Raw genomic sequence first — 21,360 nt, 5'->3', positions numbered from 1 at the left:
CGATGATAGTGTTTGGAATGATTTTCAAAGAAAATTCACGGAAAAAAAAGAAACGTTTTTTTTTTTTCATCCCTCCATCTCTGCTGTCCACATCAATTTCAATTTGTGCTGCGCCATGACTGCGTTTGTTATGCTTCCGTCTTCCATCATCTCGCTTTCTGATTGGATATTGTTTCGTTTCACGTGATAATCTCCAGAGCGTGCGCACGTTTGTCCTCGGGGTTCACCCCACACATCAGGATTTCAGATTTTTCGCGATCGGGGCGGCTCCGACGTTCTTCCGAGCAGGTTCGGACTCTCTTAACACACTTCACACCAAGGGAAAATCTGATAAGATAATCTGTAGAACCATCAAGATAATCGGGACATAGCTAGGATTGTCGGAAGGGGGGAAATCGGCCCAAAATCAGCCTGATTATCTTTTGGTGTGTACCTAGCATAATGTAAATTCTCAGTATATCAGTTACGGATGGATTTAGGTCTGTGGGGCAAACTCTTATTATAAATGAATTTGACAATGTTTTCTGTTGACAGGTTATTCTGAGCACTCTGGACTCGCCCTAGTCAGTGACCATGAAATTGCAGCCTTGAGCTAATTTTGCCCAAAACTCTTTTGATTTTAGAAAAATTTATGAGAAACGCAAGACTACTGCCACAGGAAATTCTTAAATATATGAATGTTTACATGAAAATGTCAATAGTATGAGCTCAAGGCACAATTTTTTGACATTGTATGTCCCTGTACTGGCATGTCTTACTACACATTATAAAGTCTGAACTTTGGCATCACCAGGAATGTTTTTTCAATTGGAATGGTGGCACTTAAGCTGTACTAAACACAAGTACAATAGTTCCTCTTTATAATTTATTCTATGCACAATAGTACATATTTTAGACTATTTAATGGTTGTTGATTTGGTTGATTGCTGGTACCTTCATAAACCACAGAGAAGCCCTTTCCCACCCAGTTGCTGCTACTGCGAAACTCAATCCACAGGCGACTGTCTGTAGAGACGATCGGCTCGGGTAATTTATCCCCACAAAATCGACCTGCATACAGAGGTACAAGCAAATTATTCAACTTTAATTATCAAGCTTCACTATTACTTGTTTCATATTCCTCTTCTGAAATGTCAGCGGTTCATCTCAAACCTTTCAATGGTGCTTTCCTCCAATATCCATCTCTGATTTCCACATGATCATACCAGCATAAATGGCTCCGGTATAAATCCATAGATGTAAAGTTCAGAATGATCTTAGGAAATAAAACAAAAATGGTAAATTGTTACTAGAGCAAGATTAAATCTGTACAAGTGTAATGATTACAAGCAATTTGTGGAATTAGAAGCAAGGAGGCTGATCGTCTATAACTAGGCTTCGTAATTCTGAAATGTACCTCATTTTAATTGTTAAGTCAAACTGTGTGGAGGTAGTTAAGTCAGATTCATAAAGAAGTCATTATTTTGATCTGGTTCTTTTTAATGATTCAATCGAAGCATTCTGTAGAGTGCAAATTACTCCACTCTGAGCAAGAGTATGGTGAGAAATGTAAATAACCATATTTTACAGAATATTTTCTTTAGTCGGGCCTCTTAAAATTGTTTTAAAGTCCCTCTGTGGTGAAAACCAAGTTTTTAATGTTGTTTATATGTCTATGTGCAAATTCATAAGTCAACACCATTGATGAGTATTTTCTCCTTAAAACTCTTTTGTTTCTGACGTCACAAACTACCCTGTAACCAATCAGATCAACGTGTGATCGTCAACGAGTGGATCTCTGAGCTGCTGTGAGTGAGTGGAGGCGGGGCTAAACGAGGCAAGGGTGTAGAGTTACATTTAAGCTATTTTAAATGTCATTTTGGTGATCAAAGATGAGTTTAAGGGATACAATTATTGACTACTATAATGGGACTTTAATTAAAAAACTGTTAAATGTGATAATGTATGTGAAAAGTAGTTGAAAATGGTGTGTGAAAAAGTGATGAATCAGTGAATCGGTTTTTTGAACTCGCTCATTGAAAAGAACGGTTCGAACAAACAGAGTAACCAAAATGATCTTGACTTCCCAACTCTATGTGGGACCAATATCCTTGTTTATTCCATAAGCAATCCTAATGCCTAAAAACCATTTCTCACAACAACTAATCATCAGCGAATCATCAGAGCTTCTGGTGTCTTCACCTTTTCTCCTGGTGTGACAGAAATTCTCCATATACAGTGCATATATGCTGAATAACCATTCGGAAAACCAGGAGAAGAGAAGTTCCCACTACTCTCCTGCAAACTGTCTCCACATCCTAAGAAAGAAAAAGAGAGAGAGAGAAAGAAAGAAATGTCATTAGCTGTCAATGTTCAAAAGGAGTTGAACAGTTCAATACACAAAAACAAGATTATTTGATTAGTTACACAACGGCCCACAAAGACAGTACGCTCCTTGTATATAAAACATTGTTGTGCGTCACAGAACACAACAAAGACAAAAGACCACGAAAAAGTCTGGATTGTCTTTCACAGTGTGCGCCTTGAGCACTTTCATGTTATGAAGCACATCTGCTTCTAATGTTACACACCTGCCTAATATGCACAGCAAAGAGCAAGAGAAGGAAATAAAAAGTGGTGCAAAAAAAAAAGTTCGAACTAAAAGATTTTCAATTATACGGTGCTGTGTGCAATTAAAATGAAACCACGGGCAGCGTACTTTATTAAATGTGTAATTAAACGCTCCAGTGGTCACTGTGGAAATACACATGGCAAACCAGCATTGCTTCATTAAATGTTAAAATAACAGCAGTTTCATGATATATTCATATAACTAAACATGTGCAATGGATAATGTACAGTCTGCTTTTGCTGGGGTCCTGATTACCCTTTCAAGTCATTATTGTGCAATAATGAGCAGCTGATGGTACATTATCCTGCTTATTACATGACTATTACATGAATACTTACACCCCCAAAAATTGTTTAGCGGTTTACACTCCTTATATTATCCACACGTGCTCTGCACGTCAGTCATGTAAAACTAGAGTAGCAAGAGCAGAGATTGTTCAGGCCAAGTGTGGAGTGTCTTCAATGTTTAGAACCATTACCGAGCGGTCTGGCAAGCCACAGCAAGTGACAGACACAGGCAAGGAATGCTCTGCAAGATATCTGCAACACTTATATCTTGTTTTCCCAGAATGTGATACGGCCACATCATCCAGCTGTATGGATAGGTCATGTGACACAGGCTCCTCCACAACAGGCCTGTCAGAACTTTAAAAACTGAGAGCCATATTTCTAAAATGAGCAACAGTCCCAGATGAGAATATTTATGGGTTGTTGTTTTTTTCCACTAAAGCAATGCTAAAGACAAATCTCAATATAAAACCTAAAAAAAATTCCCATGTTTGACAGGGTGTCATTTATTTTTAGCAAGAATTTTTCAAAATCAAATTTAAGACTTTTTAAAAGACCTTTAAGATGTATACTGTATATCCAAATCAACTGTATTTCAAACAACTCAAACAAAATTAATCACATTATAGATGTTTTACTATATTAAACAGGCTGCAGCACACATTTAGTGAGGACTTGCTATCAGCAAACAGGGTAACTAAGTTTTAAAGAAAAGTTGTATGCATATATAATGTATGTATTGAAATTGGTGTGTGCATCAATACATTCGTATTAGGGGTTGACTGATACTGTATTTTTCTGATACAAAAAAAGCTGAGACATTATTTCATATCAAAAGTAACCTGCTCTGTCCTGTCTGTCGGCGATGTGTGGCGTGAGAGCTTGTCGGACGTAGCAACAGTAACTAAAGGGGGCGGGTCTTTGCGAACGGTCAATTAGTAGCTAGTAATTAATTACTTTTTTAGAGTAACTTACCCAACACTTGCCATTACAAGAAAAATCTATTTATTTAAATTCTTAAATAAAGAGATCCAACAAATGTTAACATTGAACTAAATGCCAAATACAGTTTATTATAACCAAAATATCTATGAAAACACTTTAAAAAAGCTTTTAACAGGAAACTTATTTTGAAATGTCTATGCTTTACTTACAGCTGCTCATTCAAAAAGACGAGGGAGATAAAATACGCCACAAATTGTAACATAAACACCATAAAGTAAACACTGTCATAATTCATTAACAGCAATCACTTGGCATAAATGTAAGGCATTCATTGCTTGAGAACTGGTCTGAAACTACAAGCCTGTAGAACAGTTCTGCGTTTTATTTTAATTTTTTACTTTGAACTTGTTTTATTACACTTTTAAAATGTATTTAATTAAATAAATATTGAATTAAATCATAGCCTTTTGAATTTTAATCATCACATTTTGCCGTGTCATGATTCCAGTTATTTATTTATTAACATTTTTATTTCATTTTATTGATTTAATTTTTAATGACATTAAATGTAATAAAACTGAATTATTATTTTTTTAAAGACAATTAATAGACCCTGGTCTGCATTGAGGATACACTCGTTGCCTCTCTGGTAGTGTGTGTTTGAACATCTCTGCAAAGTTTACATGACAAATGTCCTTTACTGCATTTATTTGCTGTATCCTACAAAGCAACTGTTCTCTTCTCTGTTTTATCAGGGAAAGAAGACAAATTACAAACTTCCTGTGCTCGACCAGTGTTTACTCGGCCTTTCCGAGCCTGAGAGTAACGGAGACTGTCGCCAAGATACCGTACCACATCAATTGTGGATGCAATGTTATTTCCAGATTACATAAACTTAGTGTCCCACCCTTATACTATGAAATAGGGGCAAATGTGACTGAATGATCTTAAAATGTGTTTTTCATGAGTATTTTTGTCTTGTTTTCCATCTAAATTATCTAAATATTCTTTAAAAAAAGGCCAATTTACTTGAAATGTTTCCTTGAAAATGTATTTGTTAAACATAAACATAGCTAAATATTGTAATATTTATGCTTTAACAAAACTGTTTGCCATTGGGGTAATAAGGAAAAAAACTAATTAAAGATAAATTCTCTGAAAACAATATATATATATATGTGTTTGTGTGTGTGTGTGTGTGTGTGTGTGTGTATATATATGTTTTACTATTTATTTAGTTTTTAGGATGTTTAGATATTTTAAATGGCAAAAATACTGATTATTTTTGCCATTAAAATAATATATATTATTTGCATGACAATGCTGCCCAGACCTGAATACTTGTGAAGTTCGCAGTCAGAGATGTTTTCATGATGTGCTTAAAGTTTCCAATGACCCAGATTTTCTATCTCCGCCATATTTTATTCTTGTTGAGTCAGACAGGAGCTTCACCTTCAAGGATCTGCCAGATTACCCTTCTGTAATTCTGTACAATTTTTATATTTACATATCTGTTATTTTCTTACTTGGACACTTGTAAAGTTTGCGTGCCTGTGCGATGTCTCCTTTGCTCAATCTGGTCCTCTGACCGATGGGCGGCCGAACTCCGTTCACATCATATCGTGGCAGAATGGTGTCCAAAAATATCCCTCTGTCAGCAAAACAAAAAAGGCATCACTTTAATCAGAATGAACAAATCCTTCTTGTTATTTTAATCCTCTTGTCTCTTATTCATTCACTATCTCTTGTTTCCAGGAATGTCTAACAATCCTCTCCACACCCACACACAGAATCACGTGTACTTGTATAAACACAAACGTTATCTCACATTTTAAGATGGCAAGTTTCAGCAGATGTACAGAACTCAACAGGCTGTATAATCATTTGTGGAGCAGACAACAATCCACAGGGAATTCAAGCCAAGCTGCGTTATCCGTGGAAGCAGTCGTGGAAGTTGCGGCCTGTGGCTCGCCTGCTCTTCAGTTATTGTGTTAAGTGTAACACTATGTACAATGTTGATTATACTTAGAGAGCTTTGCCTTGGTTTGAAAAACATTTGACATCTTTGACTCCCATTTGGTTGTATTGCAATGTCCAAGCCTCAAAATACCGAAGGTACCCATATTTTTCAAAAGATAGTACCATGATGCACTGCAGTATCTGTATGATTTCACATGCAGTACTCGCTCAGTATTTGCATGTATTGTTCGAGTCCAGTGCAGCAAGCACAGTTATTTGACAGCATCTTATAAAGCGAATACGCAAACATTTAAAAACCAAAAACATTTGTCTGACGCATCTGTACATAACAATTATAATGCATCTGCCAACAATTAAAAATAGCGGATATGAAATAAAACAACATGAAAGTGAACTCCACAAGCACCTCCGAAGATGAGTTTGGTGGACTTTAGAAAGGTTTGAGATTGTTTATAATGCTCATATTCATTACTGAAGACATAAAATAGTGATGCACCGACATATATTTTTCACTGAAACGCCAAAAGTTCTCATTCAGCCAAAAAACAAAACTGAAAAGGAAGTTTTAGTAATTACATTTGGTTAATTGAACTCTATTCTGTTCTGGGTGTCGTGTTCACAGGTTATAATCCAGTCGTAGTAAAGTTCTAAAGTGACGACGAGCCGCCTCTAAATATTTCAACCGAACAAATTTAACATATTGCGACTCTAGCATCCTTTTTTGGTCATAGTGAAGAGCGTCATGCTTATCCACATTATGTTTATCCACATTATGTGCATGAAATAGATGTTGACACAGCCAAACTGGGTAATTGGAGAAGCCCAAACTGAAAATGCATTTTTGTTTGCAGTTTTCAGACAAATATTTTCAGTTCCTGAAATTTCGGTGCATCACTAGTTCAAAAATCCAGTAAATACAATACAAAAAAATACAAACAGATCTTATATGATTTTTGTATAATAATGTTCCAAAATTTACTGTAATTTTGTGTAAACTGAAAACAATTATTAAAATATAACAGTCCCTGAAATAATGACACATCAACACAAAAATAGAGTTATCGCCATACTACTTACATTGGTGATTCTTCTTAAGCTGGTATTGTACCATGAGACAAAAAAAGGTATTGTGACAATGATAGTTTACACTGGTTACTAACATTTGTCTCAAGTGATCACAAATGATCAGACAAGACAGATCGCTGTTTGTTAAAGGAATAGTTCACTTCAAAATGAAAATTCTGTCCTCATTTACTCACCCTCCAAACCTGTATGAGTTTCTTTCTTCTGTTGAACACAAAATAATTTATTTTGAAGAATGTCGATGACCAGACAGTTGATGGACCCCATTGACTTCCATAGTTGGAAAAAAAGATACTATGGAAGTCAATGGCTAATGTCAACTGTTTGGTTACCAATATTCTTCAAAATATCTTCTTTTGTACTCAGGAAACTCATACAGGTTTGAAACAACTTGAGGGTGAGTAAATGATGACAGAATTTTCATTTTTAAGTGAACTATTCCTTTAATATGTATCAAATGAGTCTGTGACCGCAAATGTTTCAGGCATATGTTTGGGCTTTTCCAAAAGTTTCTCAAATAACCTAGCTTGTTACACATCAGGACGCATTGTGAACTGTCTGGACCACCTCTGAATGTGGTTTGAGGGAACAGATCGCAAACTTTTCCAACCCAGCAAAACTACAACTGTGTTAACATCCAACCAATCAACAGTAGTCTGGATCATGGTGACTTAAAAACATCATAAAAACCTCAATGGTCTGATGACTCTACCACTGATACAAAAACAATGACCTCTCCTGGGACAGTCACTAAATCCGGTCGGTCTCATAGGCCTGACACAGTGGCAGCCGAAACATGATCTGAATCCACGTTCTATTTGGCTATAACCTCCTGTATGAAGTCACTGGACTCTTGATTGGTCACTTCAGGGTTGAAGCTTCCTAAGAAGCCATGACAGCATGAGAATGTGTTGGAAATAAGCTATAAACAAAAGAAAAGTTTAGTAAATATGGATAAAATATGGAGAAGTCACGTTCTCCAGTCCTACTGTAACTCAGGCTGAAAAGAACGTTTGCTCAGTTCAACAGAGAGTGATTCAGTATCAAAAACCTGTCTCTTTTCTCGCACTTCTTTTCGTACTTTGACACTCTTTGCTAGTTTATCATCTAGCTTTTCACTCCGCGGTGGCTAGTGAGGGTCTGCTCATTTGTTTGTTCCCATGGGAACCTTCCAGTCAACAGCAGGCATGTTCAAATAGGGAAGGATGGATTTCCAGAGCTCAACTACAAGCTTTATATTAAAGGAACCAGCAGAGAAATGCAACCCACATTTCAAGTAAATAAACAGTTTAGTGATATAAATATGTAGGCTACTTTCTTCAGATTCAAGTCAAACACATCAAAGATTTTTTTTTTACAGCTACAAGAAACACACTAATTTGAATCAAAACATAAAAAAAAATTCCATATATGTGAATCCCATGAAAGCTTTTAAGATGAATTCCAGGTCATATTGAATGATAAAAAGGGTAGTTTTTTTTTCCTACCATACATTTATCTTACATTTTAATGTACAGAATATATACATTATACAGTATATATATTCATTATACAGTATACACATATACACATATGTATTATCATAACTGAAATGCAAAAAAAAAGCAAATATAATATAATATTTATTATATTAATACAATATTAAAATATATAAGTTTTCTGCTCATTGAAATAAAAAATAGCTGTTTTACAGTATTTATATAACAGTAATAAGACTAATGAGATTTTTACAATAATGGGAATTACAAAAAACGTAAAAAGAATTGCATTACAGTGAAAATTTGTGAGGAAATGTCATTTTCAATTGTCGCTTCATTTTATTTATGTAAAATAATGTTTGTCTCTTTTGATTTTGGGGTCAAATGTGACCTGGCTGTTTTTGTAAGCTTCAGCCTTGTTGTCGGTCTGTGAGTATAGAGCGGAACAGTAGATGTGTGGGTGAGCGCTAGCGCTCGGCTGGTGTCATCTCACACTGAAGACATACTGCAAGCTCTTTATTTGCTTTTGGCTCAACTTGCCGGTACCAGTTTCAAGAAGAAAAACTTCCCTGAGTAGGGTGGGTGGAACGGGGGCCAGGAGACAAAGAAGGAGGTCGGAAAACATGCCCCAGACAAAAAGCTAGGAGGGCTCACCCGCTTCTCGGGGAGAAACGTTTCAAAGAAAAAAAACCTGAGGGAAGGCCATGAAATCCTCCCGATACAAGTGCAATCAAAGAACCTGTCTTCCCACGGAGATTTACAGTACGAGTACTCTGCAAACACAGCAGGGATGATGGGAAAAAAAGACAACAGGACAGTGGACAAACAGAGCAGCCAGTCAGAACGCAGGGACTGTTAGCTTCTCTCAAGTTGCTGTGAAGTTTCTGATGTCGTTCTTGCAAAGTCAAGATTCTTGAATAGAACGATAAATCCATGTAAGTTGCCCTTTAATTTCTGGTATAACGGACAGAAAATGGAGGTACAGGAGAGGAGGAATATATGATAAACTCATGAGTAAAATACAACCCAGATGCCTCAAGTACACCAAATCTAGTAATCATTTAATAATTATGGGAAGAAGCCACAAGTTCACCATGTAGTCTATATCTGCTCTGTGCTATTCTTAACTCTTGGATTGAGTTTTCCAGCACACTCCCAGAAAATGGTTTAAGAAACTAGTCCTTGTAGCAGGGTTGCCAGGTTTGCGGAACAAAACCAGCCCAATTGCTATGCAAAAAACGCCCAATTATGGCCCAAACTAGCCCATCCAGGGGAGATCCTCTTCTGGGCAGAGCGGGTTCGCTTCATCCCGCGGACTAAAAAAAACAATACGTGCCGACAGTGTAAAAGTAGCCCAATTCCACAGGAAATTTGCAAGATTTTCAAAATCGTTCTTCTCACACTAGACACTACATGACTGTCTTGGGTACCATTAGTTGCTGTTGTGTGTACATTACACGACGGATCGGCGACAGAGGATCACACATTACACAGCATTTTAATAGGAAGAACCGTTGACAACTCTGCCTGGTCTACAAACTAGGTTTCCCAACCAAACACATGTGAGTGATACATGAAATCACTCGTGAGACAAGGGCTCTCGCATAATACTAAAATCATAACCTACAAGATGCTTGCGATCCAAGTTGTATGTGCACTGATTTGCAGTGAAAAAGAAAAAAAGAAGAATACTACTATACTACTATGAATGTTTGCTTGCAGAACACATGTTTGCTAAAGTTTGGTTGCAGATCTTTGACTCCTCCCCCTGAACTTTCCCTTGCCATGCATCTTGCTCTCTCATTGGCTGTAGGTCGCCGCTGATGTAATATCCAGTCAAAACACATTTCACACTCCTGGACTCTTGACAGGTCCAGATATATAGCATGCTAAATATCTTACAGGCATCAACAACACATCTGCGCTTGTCTCAGATCACGTCTTTGATCATTCACACAATGGGGTTGTCAGTCACGTAAACAAGCACCAATTTGCCTCAGATTTCAGGAATTTGTCGGCGATTTCCACAAAAAAATATCGGGGCTAAAATCTTGATGTGTATCTAAAATAAGGCAAGTGAGGTTACTAAAAACTGTTATTTCACATTCCCTGTCTTTACTCTGAAACAGCTTAAACAGATGGGGTTTTCCCAAGAACATAAGAACAGATTTCCACGTCAGAGAAGGCAAAACCTCAGAGCCACACCTATTATGTCACCACCACATTTTCGTTACAAATAGGTGCAGTAAGCGATTTCTGAAAAATGCTGTTGAAAGTGGGTCGGACTGGACTTCACAAAAAACTTGTAGCCAATCAGAAGTAGGGGGCAAATATACTCATGATGGGAGAGGAGAGAGTGAGCCAATCAGCAGTAGGGGGCATATACACTCATGATGGGGGAGGAGAGAGTGAGCCAATCAGCAGTAGGGGGCGTGTCCACCCATGATGGAGGAGGAGAGAGTGAGCCAATCAGCAGTAAGGGGCGTGTCCACCCATGACGGGGAGGAGAGAGTGAGCCAATCAGCAGAAGGGGCGTGTCACCCATGATGGGGGAGGAGAGAGTGAGCCAATCAGCAGTAGGGGGCATATACACTCATGATGGGGGAGGAGAGAGTGAGCCAATCAGCAGTAAGGGGGGTGTCCACCCATGATGGGGGAGGAGAGAGTGAGCCAATCAGCAGTAAGGGGCGTGTCCACCCATGATTGGGGAGGAGAGAGAGTGAGCAAGAGGGAGATTTGAAGACTATAGAAAGAGAGATGGCTGAGAGACATTACAAAAAAGAAAAGGTCAGAGGAATATCATTTGAAAAAGAAGGGTTGTGATCAGGCAAGAGGTAGGACCCGGTAGGATCCGTGTTAATATTAGAAAATCTTTCCAGTTCTGGAGAGACCGAAGCTGGAAGGCCTGAAAACGGACCCAGATGTTGCCTTGTTTCTGCTCCATACGGGAGTAACATTGGTTTTGAGTGTGTGCTGCTGGTGACTGACAGCCAACTCTTGCTTTTATATTGCTTTTATTTATTTTTTTATATGTTCATTGTTTGTTCTTCCTTGTTTGTTCATCAGCTTCGTATTATTTTTGCAAAGCTTTATTTTGCTTTGTTATGATAAAGAGAAATCCACTCTTGGATTGTGTGCTTGTGCATTTGGGGGGCGGAGCAATTGAGGGAGGGGTGTGTTCAACTGATTCTCAGAAATAGCTTACTGCACCTTTAAGGGCCAAATAAAAAGCACATTAAAATCAGCACAATCATAATGTTGCTTAATTGTAAATCATCAGCAAAATGCTTTGTCTGTTTAGCTAAATAGTTCATTTATAATAGCAGTTTAATATTTAGCAGTAAAACTACTATATAAATGGGCACTAGCAGGAGTTTGATTGGTCAGGATGTTATGATTAAACCTTTTGTTTTTTGATGAGAGCTTAAGTGATTATGCAAAACAGGACTGATCGAGTGTGTCTATCAAATAACATTATCTGCTAAATTCCCCCTGGGATCAATGTCTCTCTTTCTCTCCATCTATTTATGTTAAACTAAATGAGAGTTGTACATTTGACAACAGACTCATTTACCGGTAATTAAGCAAGGGAGGCAATGCAAAAAGCCAGACAACGTCTAGTTACATGAAGCTGCACAAATATGCTCTTTAATGTATTATTGTAGTTCTTTTTGAAGCAATACTTCAACAAAAACATCAACAACAACAACTTTCCACTTGGTTTTAATAAATAATATGTTAATATAAAGTCAATTTCATATTCCCAATAACTCTTAAACTATGTAAACATCATATGGGACTGGAACATGAACTTACATTGGACTGGAACCTGTAATCCTACAAGTATTAACAGAATTGCAAATTGTTCAAAAAAAGTGATACAGAGAGGGAGTAAAAGGGGGAAAACGAGAACAAAAGAAGAGGAAACAGATGGTTCTCATATAGAGACTGTGTAGACCTGCGTTTGCGTGTGCCTCGACTCATGTTACCCGTACTCTGGGGGAATGTTGGCTGTAGGCTGTCAAAACTAGTCAGAAAAAAACTTTTGATAAACACATGAAATGGGAATAACATTCCTCAATCCCATTAGCCGAGCCTTTTGAGAATAATACGAGGCATCTCAATCTACAGCTCACATTTCTTTTCCTTCTACTGTATATAAAAAATGTTCCTTCAAGAGAAGATAGGCTGAATCCCAAAATACTTGGGATGATTAGAGTGTATTAAATTATAGTACTTAAAAAAAAAAAAAAAAAAAAAAAAAAAAAAAAAAAAAAAAAAAAAAAAAAAAAAAAAAATATATATATATATATATATATATATATATATATATATATATATATATATATATATATGCAAAAAGTTACTAGATGTAATTGTGAAATATGTCTCTTCTGCACCCCAAGGCTGAAATTATTTATCAAAAATATTGTAAAAACAGTAATATTGTGAAATATTATTTCAATTTAAAAGAACTTTTTTCTATTTGAGTATTGTGATAAAAATAAATATAAATGTAATTTATTCCTGTGATCAAAGCTGAATTTTCAGCATCATTACTCCAGTCTTCAGTGTCACATGATCCTTCAGAAATCATTCTAATATTCTATAATTTGCTGCTCAAGAAAAATTTCTGATTATTATCAATGTTGAAAACAGTTGTGCTGCTTACTATATTTGTGGAAACCATGCTATAAATTTTTCAGGATTCTTTGAAGAATAGATAGTTTAAAAGAACAGCATTTATTAGAAAGAAAAATATTTTGTAACATGCTGTTACTTTTGACCACTTTAAGTAATCTTTGCTGAATAAAAGTATTAATATCTTAAAAAAAGTCTTTCTGATCCCAAACCTTTGAACAGTAGTGTATATAGTACATATGAGTTACAATAATTTACTGCATGAGGGCTTTGTGGTATCATAAAATTTTTATAACATGCTAATATATCTTAAAAGTATGTACACTCTCAACACCAGTGAAGTACATTTGCAAACTGAAAATCAGCCACACTTAAAGGGTTACTTCACCGCTGACAAAATGGGCTTTCAATAAAACTTGGCTGGCTAAACAGTAGAAAGGCGGAAAAAAATGTAAATCGATGGTACCTGAAAAGAGAAAACAGAGAAAAAAGCCTTCCCTTTTGCCAAATAGATAGAAAAACTTCAAATCCCATAATGCACCAGGCATGTTGCTATCCAAGGCCATTCCCACTAGTCTGCTATGGGGACGCTTACATCAGTCAAATACCGCCATGCTTTAGTAGGAAATACTTCTCAGCATACTTTTAGTCATAATGGTGTCGCCTTGTATTATTCCCTGGTGCAAGAATTCAAAGAGTAAAAGTTTAGCGGGAGTGAGTTACTTTTGGTTTCCAGTGATGGATCCAGCATGTTGTAGGCAGTGGCTAAAGGCTGCGAAGAATCATAAATAGAGAAGAGAAGTGGAAAATGGAAACATCTGAAATGGAAAATCTGAAAATCCTCTGTGTTTGTAGTCAACATTTCAAACTGAATGACCACGAACACAGTGTTTTAGGAAGGGGAAGAAACTGTAGTTCTGTCAGTTACACCAGAAGCAAAAAGCCATCGCGTAAAGGTAAGAAAGCTATTGCCATTGTTCCATTTTTACCATAATGCTGTTTAAAGAGCAGAAAAACTGCAATACAATTTTCAGTGAAAAACCTACCCTTACAATAACTGTTCTATAGAGAGCCTAAGTCCCTCCCCTCCGCTTCCGGCTCATGGGACCTTATTTCGGAAAAAATATGTATGGTAGTCAATGGCGAGAGACAACTTATCTTTTTATTCCGTCTGAACTGTGCCCTGAATTACACATATGATGTTTGTCAATTTAAAAGATAATTATGAAAGTCAAGAAAGTCGCAGTTTGTCATAAAACATTTAGTTTTATGTGAAAATCGCTCAATGAACTACATCTCTCGTCTTGCACTATGTACGTCACCGTTGCTCGTATGTGTGCAGTCTGGTACAAAACACTCAGGCATGACGGCGTAACGTTACGATTATAACGTAAGACTATAGAAAAAATGACAGACGTTAGCTTCAATAAAGTTGGCTTCATTCATTGAGAGAAAAGGTATGACGTCGCATGTGCGCCTTTTGGGTTTGTAGTCTTTGTAATTACGTATTTTCACAGTCTTATACCTCAACAGTTTTACATCAAACTGCGACTTTCTTGACTTTAAAATGTATCTTTTAAATTGACAAACATCATATGTGTAATTCAGGGCACAATTCAAATGATATCTAAATATTTGTTGTCTCTCGCCATTGACTACCACCGGAAGGGGAGGGACTTAGGCTCTCTATTAATAACCCTCTGTCGATCGGACTGTCCGTGGGCAGAGACACAAAAATGCGGAAGGATAATCTGTAGTCCTCATGAAATCGCTTTGCATCATCCGGTGGACTTTTGCTGACAAATAAACGTGAATTTCTCTCCCCAGGTACTGTAACACGGAGAACAAGTAAACATTGTTCATTTACATAAACTACCGACACTGTAATAACACAAAACGGGTTGAAAACCGATAAAGTTACACTTTAAATTGTAGTCTAGATTAGCATTAGCATACCTAAAAATGTGGTAAAACTTGATTTGGATTTGTTTTCGCTTGGATTTTGCTGTCGCTAAAAAGATGCCAGAAAGACAATTCCAGAAACAGGTGAACTGCAGAAAAACAACTGAAAACGAAAAAAAAATGATCAAATAGTGTCTAACATAAAGCTAGCCAAGTCAGAGCCACAGTGATAACAGAGTACACTTTGCTAAATGACAGGATAACTCTGAGTGGTTTCACAGACGTCATCAACAGAAATGAGTGTGAGTGAGAGTGAGTGTGTGTGTGTGTGTGTGTGTGTGTGTGTGTGTGTGTGTGTGTGTGTGTGTGTGTGTGTGTGTGTACGTGTGAGTACGTGTATAAATGTATCTGTGCGTGATCTCATCTGAGGATGAAAAAAGAGGGCAGTCAGTCCAACAGGGGACAGTTCAGACACAGAGATGATAAAACATTTGACATTAGGGTTTTTTACAGACAAATAAAAATGCTTCTACATTAATAATGTCATGATTCAGTTAAATGTCTTAAGATCAATGCTGAAAATACACCACCAATTTAAATCTCATTTCTTCCTGTCACATATGAATAGAAGTGTTAAAATGGTGATAGAAATCTTTTCTGATCTTTTCTGCACAAATTTCACTTATCTGTCTATATTTGTGTTGCTGCTGTGTCAAACTAAACTTCTATGAGGATCAGTGCTGAAGTCACCAATGCTAGACCCTCAAAAAACAAAAACAGCACACGTCATGAACAAAAGGCTGTTTCTCTTTTTCACTGTGGCCCAGTAAAAGTAAATCTGGTGGAAAGCTGAATAAAGCCTAATCTTTAAATCCTTGTCCAAGTTTATTGGCTCCATCAAATGGTACTGGCAGTATGGTGGTTTTATTCTGTGCGACAGTAGAAATGTGTTTAACAGTAGAGATTTTGATAAATCTATACCACGATAGATCGGGTACAACAGAACTAAAGGCACACCGGGGTAAAAGGCGCATTTTACTTTATTCTCTATTAAACCTCTACATGGCACAAAAATTCACCTCAGCTGTTTTCTTAAAGGTGCTGTATGTAAGTTTTTGACTGTACTAAAGCATAAAAATACCATAATATGTTTGCAGATATTTAGGAAACATAGTTCACATACTTGTTTCTCTGAAAAACACTTCTACAGACAGTCATTTTACTTTGAAATGTGCGTTCTGTGTCTGTTTTTGTTTTGGTCTGTGCGATACCACACATTGCTTATTTACCCAATAGTATTTCGACACCTCAGGGATGCCAGTGGGCGGAAAACACAGCATATTGCAGCCATGGTAGCCAGAGAACATGGTAGATCGCAGATACTACCCGACCTAAAAAGCCTCCACATCCATTTAAGAATTTCTATGAAAGGGAGCATATTAAAATGCGATATCAACTCATCATAAATCAATAAATCAACTCATCAACTTACAGTGCGCAAGTCTCCTCTCATTCCATTGTCAATTGCACTCGTTCTTGTTGCTTGTCCTCAATCTGGCAACCCGTGTGAGCATCAAGTCTGAGCAGGAGGGGGTGGGAAACAACGAACTGCAATATTTTTAATTTAGACTGCAGTACCCATTTCAACCACTAGTTGTCAGTCTCACATACTGCACCTGTAACAACCACGCTTGATGATGCATGTGGAAATTTGGCTGATCCGTGACGCGATCGCAGACAGCAACACAAAGTTGATTCTGTGTTAATTTGATCTAATATCTAATGTTTTTTAAAATGTTGTAGATTTAAGTAGCAAATGAGAATCACTAAAATTATTGAGACAAAGGTCTTGTTAATGATTTTCAGTTTTGTTCAAGGTAATCAAAGCAACAGTTATTCAATAATGGAAGAAAAAGTATGGTATCTGGGGTAAAAAGCACAATAATTAACATGATAATAAACAGCCGGCTGACGTTTGCAGCCTTGGTGAGCAGAAGAGACTTTTAGACATGTATATAGAGTTGCTTTTAGACATGTATATATAGTTGCTGTGAAACAAAATCATACAGTACCATGAGGTTTTGTCCTACCGCCCACCTTTATAGTCACAGAGGCATGAGAAGAAACAGGAAGTTAATTACATTAAGTTGACGTTGAGAGATCGGATCATCAACAGAACTGAAGCTAGATGATGTCTGCACCGAACCTTTCCACACAAAAAACCGACCGGCTCAGATTACTCTCCGAACAACTGACAGGCACGCGAGAAGCACAATAGCGGCGTTGTGAAAGCTCAGCAGAACGAGTGTAAGAGGAGCGAGATGCTCAGATAGCCATGCCCGCCTCAAAGTGCTGATGCCACATTCAAAGGTCACCCCGAGGAAACTAATAAGAAGTCTGAGTGTGAATAAAACAGCGCATCTAGGCCCATTATGCTTTTTCAAATATAACCTTTCATGCAGTGTGTTATATAGCTGTTTGTGAATGTAAAAGGTCAGCAAAGTTTTAAAGGGGTGGTATAATGCCCTTTTCACAAGATGTAAAATAAGTCTCTGATGTCCCCAGAGTGTGTATGTTAAGTTTCAGCTCAAAATACCCCACAGATATTTTTATATAGCATATTAAAATGGTCACTTTTTGAGGGTGAGCAAAAACGCACTGTTTCTGTGTGTGTCCCTTTAAATGCAAATTAGCTGCTACTCTCAGCACAGGGGGCGGAGCTTCAAGAGCTCCTGTCCTTTTACCTCACACAGACATGCACTGGAAATGTCAATGTTTATGTTCAAACTGGAGTCAGACAATGATGGAGAGACTCAAGAAGAAGTGACAACATGTAGAATGCAACAGGACATTTCTGAATGGTTAGTTGATGAATTTATGTAGCTTATGTGTAGTTATCTTCTAGTCATTGATTAGCATATTCTGTCATGATAATCTATAAATCTTGTTCTCGGGGGCGGGGTTTATGTAAATTATAGGGTTAGTGATGTCACTAACCCGGGAGGAAGCTCGTGTAGTCTCTACCAGCCGTTTGTTGTAGTCCTTAAAGAACGATTTCTTTAAAAGCAAATATCTCCCTTTGCTTTGAACTTTGAACGTTGTAACTTTGCAGATGTTGTTTATGCTCAAACAGCAACATTACACACTAACTAAAGTCAGAAAAGTGAAATCATGATCAACCACCCCTTTAATGGTCAAAGTTATTGTCTCTTAAAAGAAAGAATCGATTCTGAACTGCCGAAATAAGTCGTCAGCAATTCCAGTCTTACTTCCTGTTACAAACCTATGTAACAACTCAACAAATATGCATAATGCCAGCCTATGGTCTTCATTGGCTGCCCGCAAACAGTTTAATTTGACCCCGCCCTCAAACACTGTAGTTGCAGCTGAGACTGGAAGAGTTTGGTTTCCGACACACGCTGTAAGCGGTAGACCAATCATAACAGACTGAACCATCTGACCAATCAGAGCAGAGTAGGCTCTTAGAAAGGAGGGGTTTAGAGAGACTGAATCTTCGAACCAACCATTTTCAGACTCTTTGAGAAATGAGGTGATCTGTGATGTATATTATAAGAAAATGAAAATTTTGACCTTGGATGCATGTAAACCTATTATAGGACCCCTTAAAAAAACTAAATTAGGAAACTTTAAAATAGCATAATAGGGACACTTTAATTATTCATAATGAGGAATAATTGAGGAAAGTGAGGGATCGTCAACAAAAAATGACTATGACTATTACAAGTATAAAAGACAAAATTATTATATTATGGTTTTGTCTGCCCATGAAAAATTCGCTGAGTGTTGTCGGTATTTACCAGGGTTCTGTTGCACATTAGCTAAGTTTTTTCAGCATGTTGTTATGTAGTTGCTCGCGTGTTCTGGTTTCATGCTAGGGCATTTCAAGGTGGTTTCTTACCCCTAAGGGACCGTTCACAATGCAACATGTTCTTGCATTTAAAAATGAGAGCCGCAGAGCAGAGAAATGCAATGTCTTGAGATCCGTTTTTAGCATTTGCTCTTCTTTTAACTTGACATACTGCTGTAATAAAACTGACAGTTGCATCCGGTCCCACTGTTTTTTCAGAGCCATCCGTCTAGCACATGTTTATGAACAAAACTATTAAAGAGCAGTGTAGTGGAACGCAAAAACCTGCTCCAAAAAAACAATTAGAACTCAGTGATTTTTTTTCGCCCAAAAATGAAATCATTTTGTTATTTATCCACCTTCATCATTCCAAACCTGTGTGCTAATATATTTTTGCTTGGAACACTAAACATTTTTGAAGAATTGTTATGCAGCTCTTGGCAAACAGTTCACAGTGACAAGGATAAAAAATAAAATAAAAACAAAGTAAAAAAAAGCAGAAATATAATAGCTCATACAACTCTGCCATATTCCTGAGCTATATGATATGATATAGCTGATATAATATTACCTCATTCTGAAACTCATGTCCTAGTCCAGATCATGGTCACCATGAACTATTGTAATTTTTAAAGAGTTATATATTCCACGAAAATAGCAGCATACAGTCTTGGACCAAAGGTGAGTAAATAATGACCCATTTTTCTTAATACTTTTTTCCTTCAATGTAAGTCAGTTGGACTTTTCTCTGCTTTATCATTTGCCATGTAAAAATGTAAGTATAATTGTGTGGTTAATATTATTTATATTTCATTTTATATGATTTATTTGAGATATATACAGTTGTAAACAAAATCATTCAATATGACAAATGTTTCACGTGGTTTCCCCAAAATCAATTGAAAATGCAACTTTTAATGACATCTGCAGTGTCAAAATTACCCCTTAACCCTAACCCGAAACAACCCTTTCATGGCAAGCATCTTTAGTACTTAGTAGAACACCCTTTTGCTGATATGTTCTGCTGCAAACGAGATGTATAACCAGACACTAGCTTTCTTCAAATCCCACCAGAGATTTTCTATGGGGTTCAAACCAGCTGACTATGATGGCCACTGTAGAATCTTCCAGGACTTCTTCTGCAACCACGCCTTGGTGGAATTTGAGGTATGATTGGGATCATTGTCCTGTTGGAAGATCCAATGACACCCAAGCTTCAGCTTCCTCACTAACGGCATGACGTTTTCTCCTAGGATTTCCTGATATTTCAATGAATCCATCTTGCCTTCTTCGCGCTGCAGGTTTCCAGTGCCAGAGAATACAAAGCAAGGTAGTGTAACCACTGTTCCTTTAACTCCAGGAACATTTAGTACCTTCGCTATCTTTTTGCATCCTGTTTCGTGTTTATGAAGGGCAATGATATCTTCTCTAAATTTTTGGACCTTTTTTTGACTTAGCCATATTTCTAACATGCAGTCAAACGTGACACTCAACAAACCTAGTCAGTTCAGATATTTCATGTGTTCTTGCTCAAGCACACCTGGTGAAACTAATGAAGCCCTTGATAAGGTTGCATCAGGTATGCTTGAGACAACACCTGTTTTGTAGATTTGTGCTGTTGTGAGGGATTCTATTCATGGGGGTGAGTAGTTTTAAGACTGCAGAAGTCATTAAAAATTGCATTTTCAGTTGAATTTGGGGAAACATTTGTTCTGTTGAATTATTTCAGTTACTTTATTTTGATATGTTCATTGCAATATGCTCATTCAAATTTTGCCAATAAAGCTGATTTGCAATGGGGTTGAATACTTTTGATTACAACTGTATACTGTATATGTATGTATGTATGCATGCATGCATGCATGCATGTATGTATATGATCTATATCATTTCTATGTCATTTATATATCGTATATGATTAGTGAAGGAGTGGACATTATGAGTGAAATTATGAAAAATAAGACAATATTCCTAAGAGCAGATTCTAACCTGGAAAAGGTGTTTCTTGCATAGTGCATGATGCTGTCGAAGTCATAGACCTCTCCGAGTGAGTCCACCTCACCAGGCTCCATCTTCAGGAAGTTGTACTCCTGTCCTATGAGATGAAACCAAGAATGAGACTGAGGCAGGAAGTGATGTGAACTGTCATTGTCAACAAAAGAGGCTGCCTGCTTGTTTTTTCAAAGATTGTTTTTATGGATTCATCATTATTACATTATCACATTTTATGGATTATTTCATTATTCTCTTTATTATTATAAACTCAGCAACAAGAAAAAAAGAAACAACTTTTCAGGATACTGCATTTTAAGTAAGAAATAATCCACAGCTAGCTGTCCATTACATGATTTTAATGCACTCCGCAGAGGAAGGTTCTTTGCATTCATGTAGTGCATTAAAATCGTTTAATGCACAGCTAGTCGTGGATTATCCCGCTTATATCATGATCATTTGCCAGCATTGACAAGTTAAAGTTGTTGTTGATGAAATTTACGGTGAATTTCGTCGGTTACGGCTCATTCGATCTAGCATTCTGCCCGCTTAAAAATCAGACACAGAGATAAA

The 21,360-nt window shown here is 37.1% G+C and overlaps 1 protein-coding gene across 1 annotated transcript in view; it reads right to left on the bottom strand.

Annotated features, from left to right (window-relative positions):
* Window positions 1–21,360, bottom strand: part of bmp1a (bone morphogenetic protein 1a) — a 90,435-nt gene that overhangs the window by 23,906 nt on the left and 45,169 nt on the right. Inside the window, exons 6-10 of the mRNA XM_079897611.1 lie at window positions 20,785–20,890; window positions 5,370–5,494; window positions 2,182–2,297; window positions 1,153–1,255; window positions 934–1,050 (exon numbers count right to left, since the gene is read on the bottom strand). Of these exons, the coding sequence (XP_079753737.1) occupies window positions 934–1,050; window positions 1,153–1,255; window positions 2,182–2,297; window positions 5,370–5,494; window positions 20,785–20,890 (567 nt within the window). The remainder of the gene's footprint in view (window positions 1–933; window positions 1,051–1,152; window positions 1,256–2,181; window positions 2,298–5,369; window positions 5,495–20,784; window positions 20,891–21,360) is intronic.

This window comes from Squalius cephalus (genome assembly GCF_949319135.1).
Source record: "Squalius cephalus genome assembly, chromosome: 16".
Classification (NCBI taxonomy): Eukaryota; Metazoa; Chordata; class Actinopteri; order Cypriniformes; family Leuciscidae; genus Squalius; species Squalius cephalus.
This window is presented reverse-complemented; position numbering and strand designations above follow the sequence as displayed.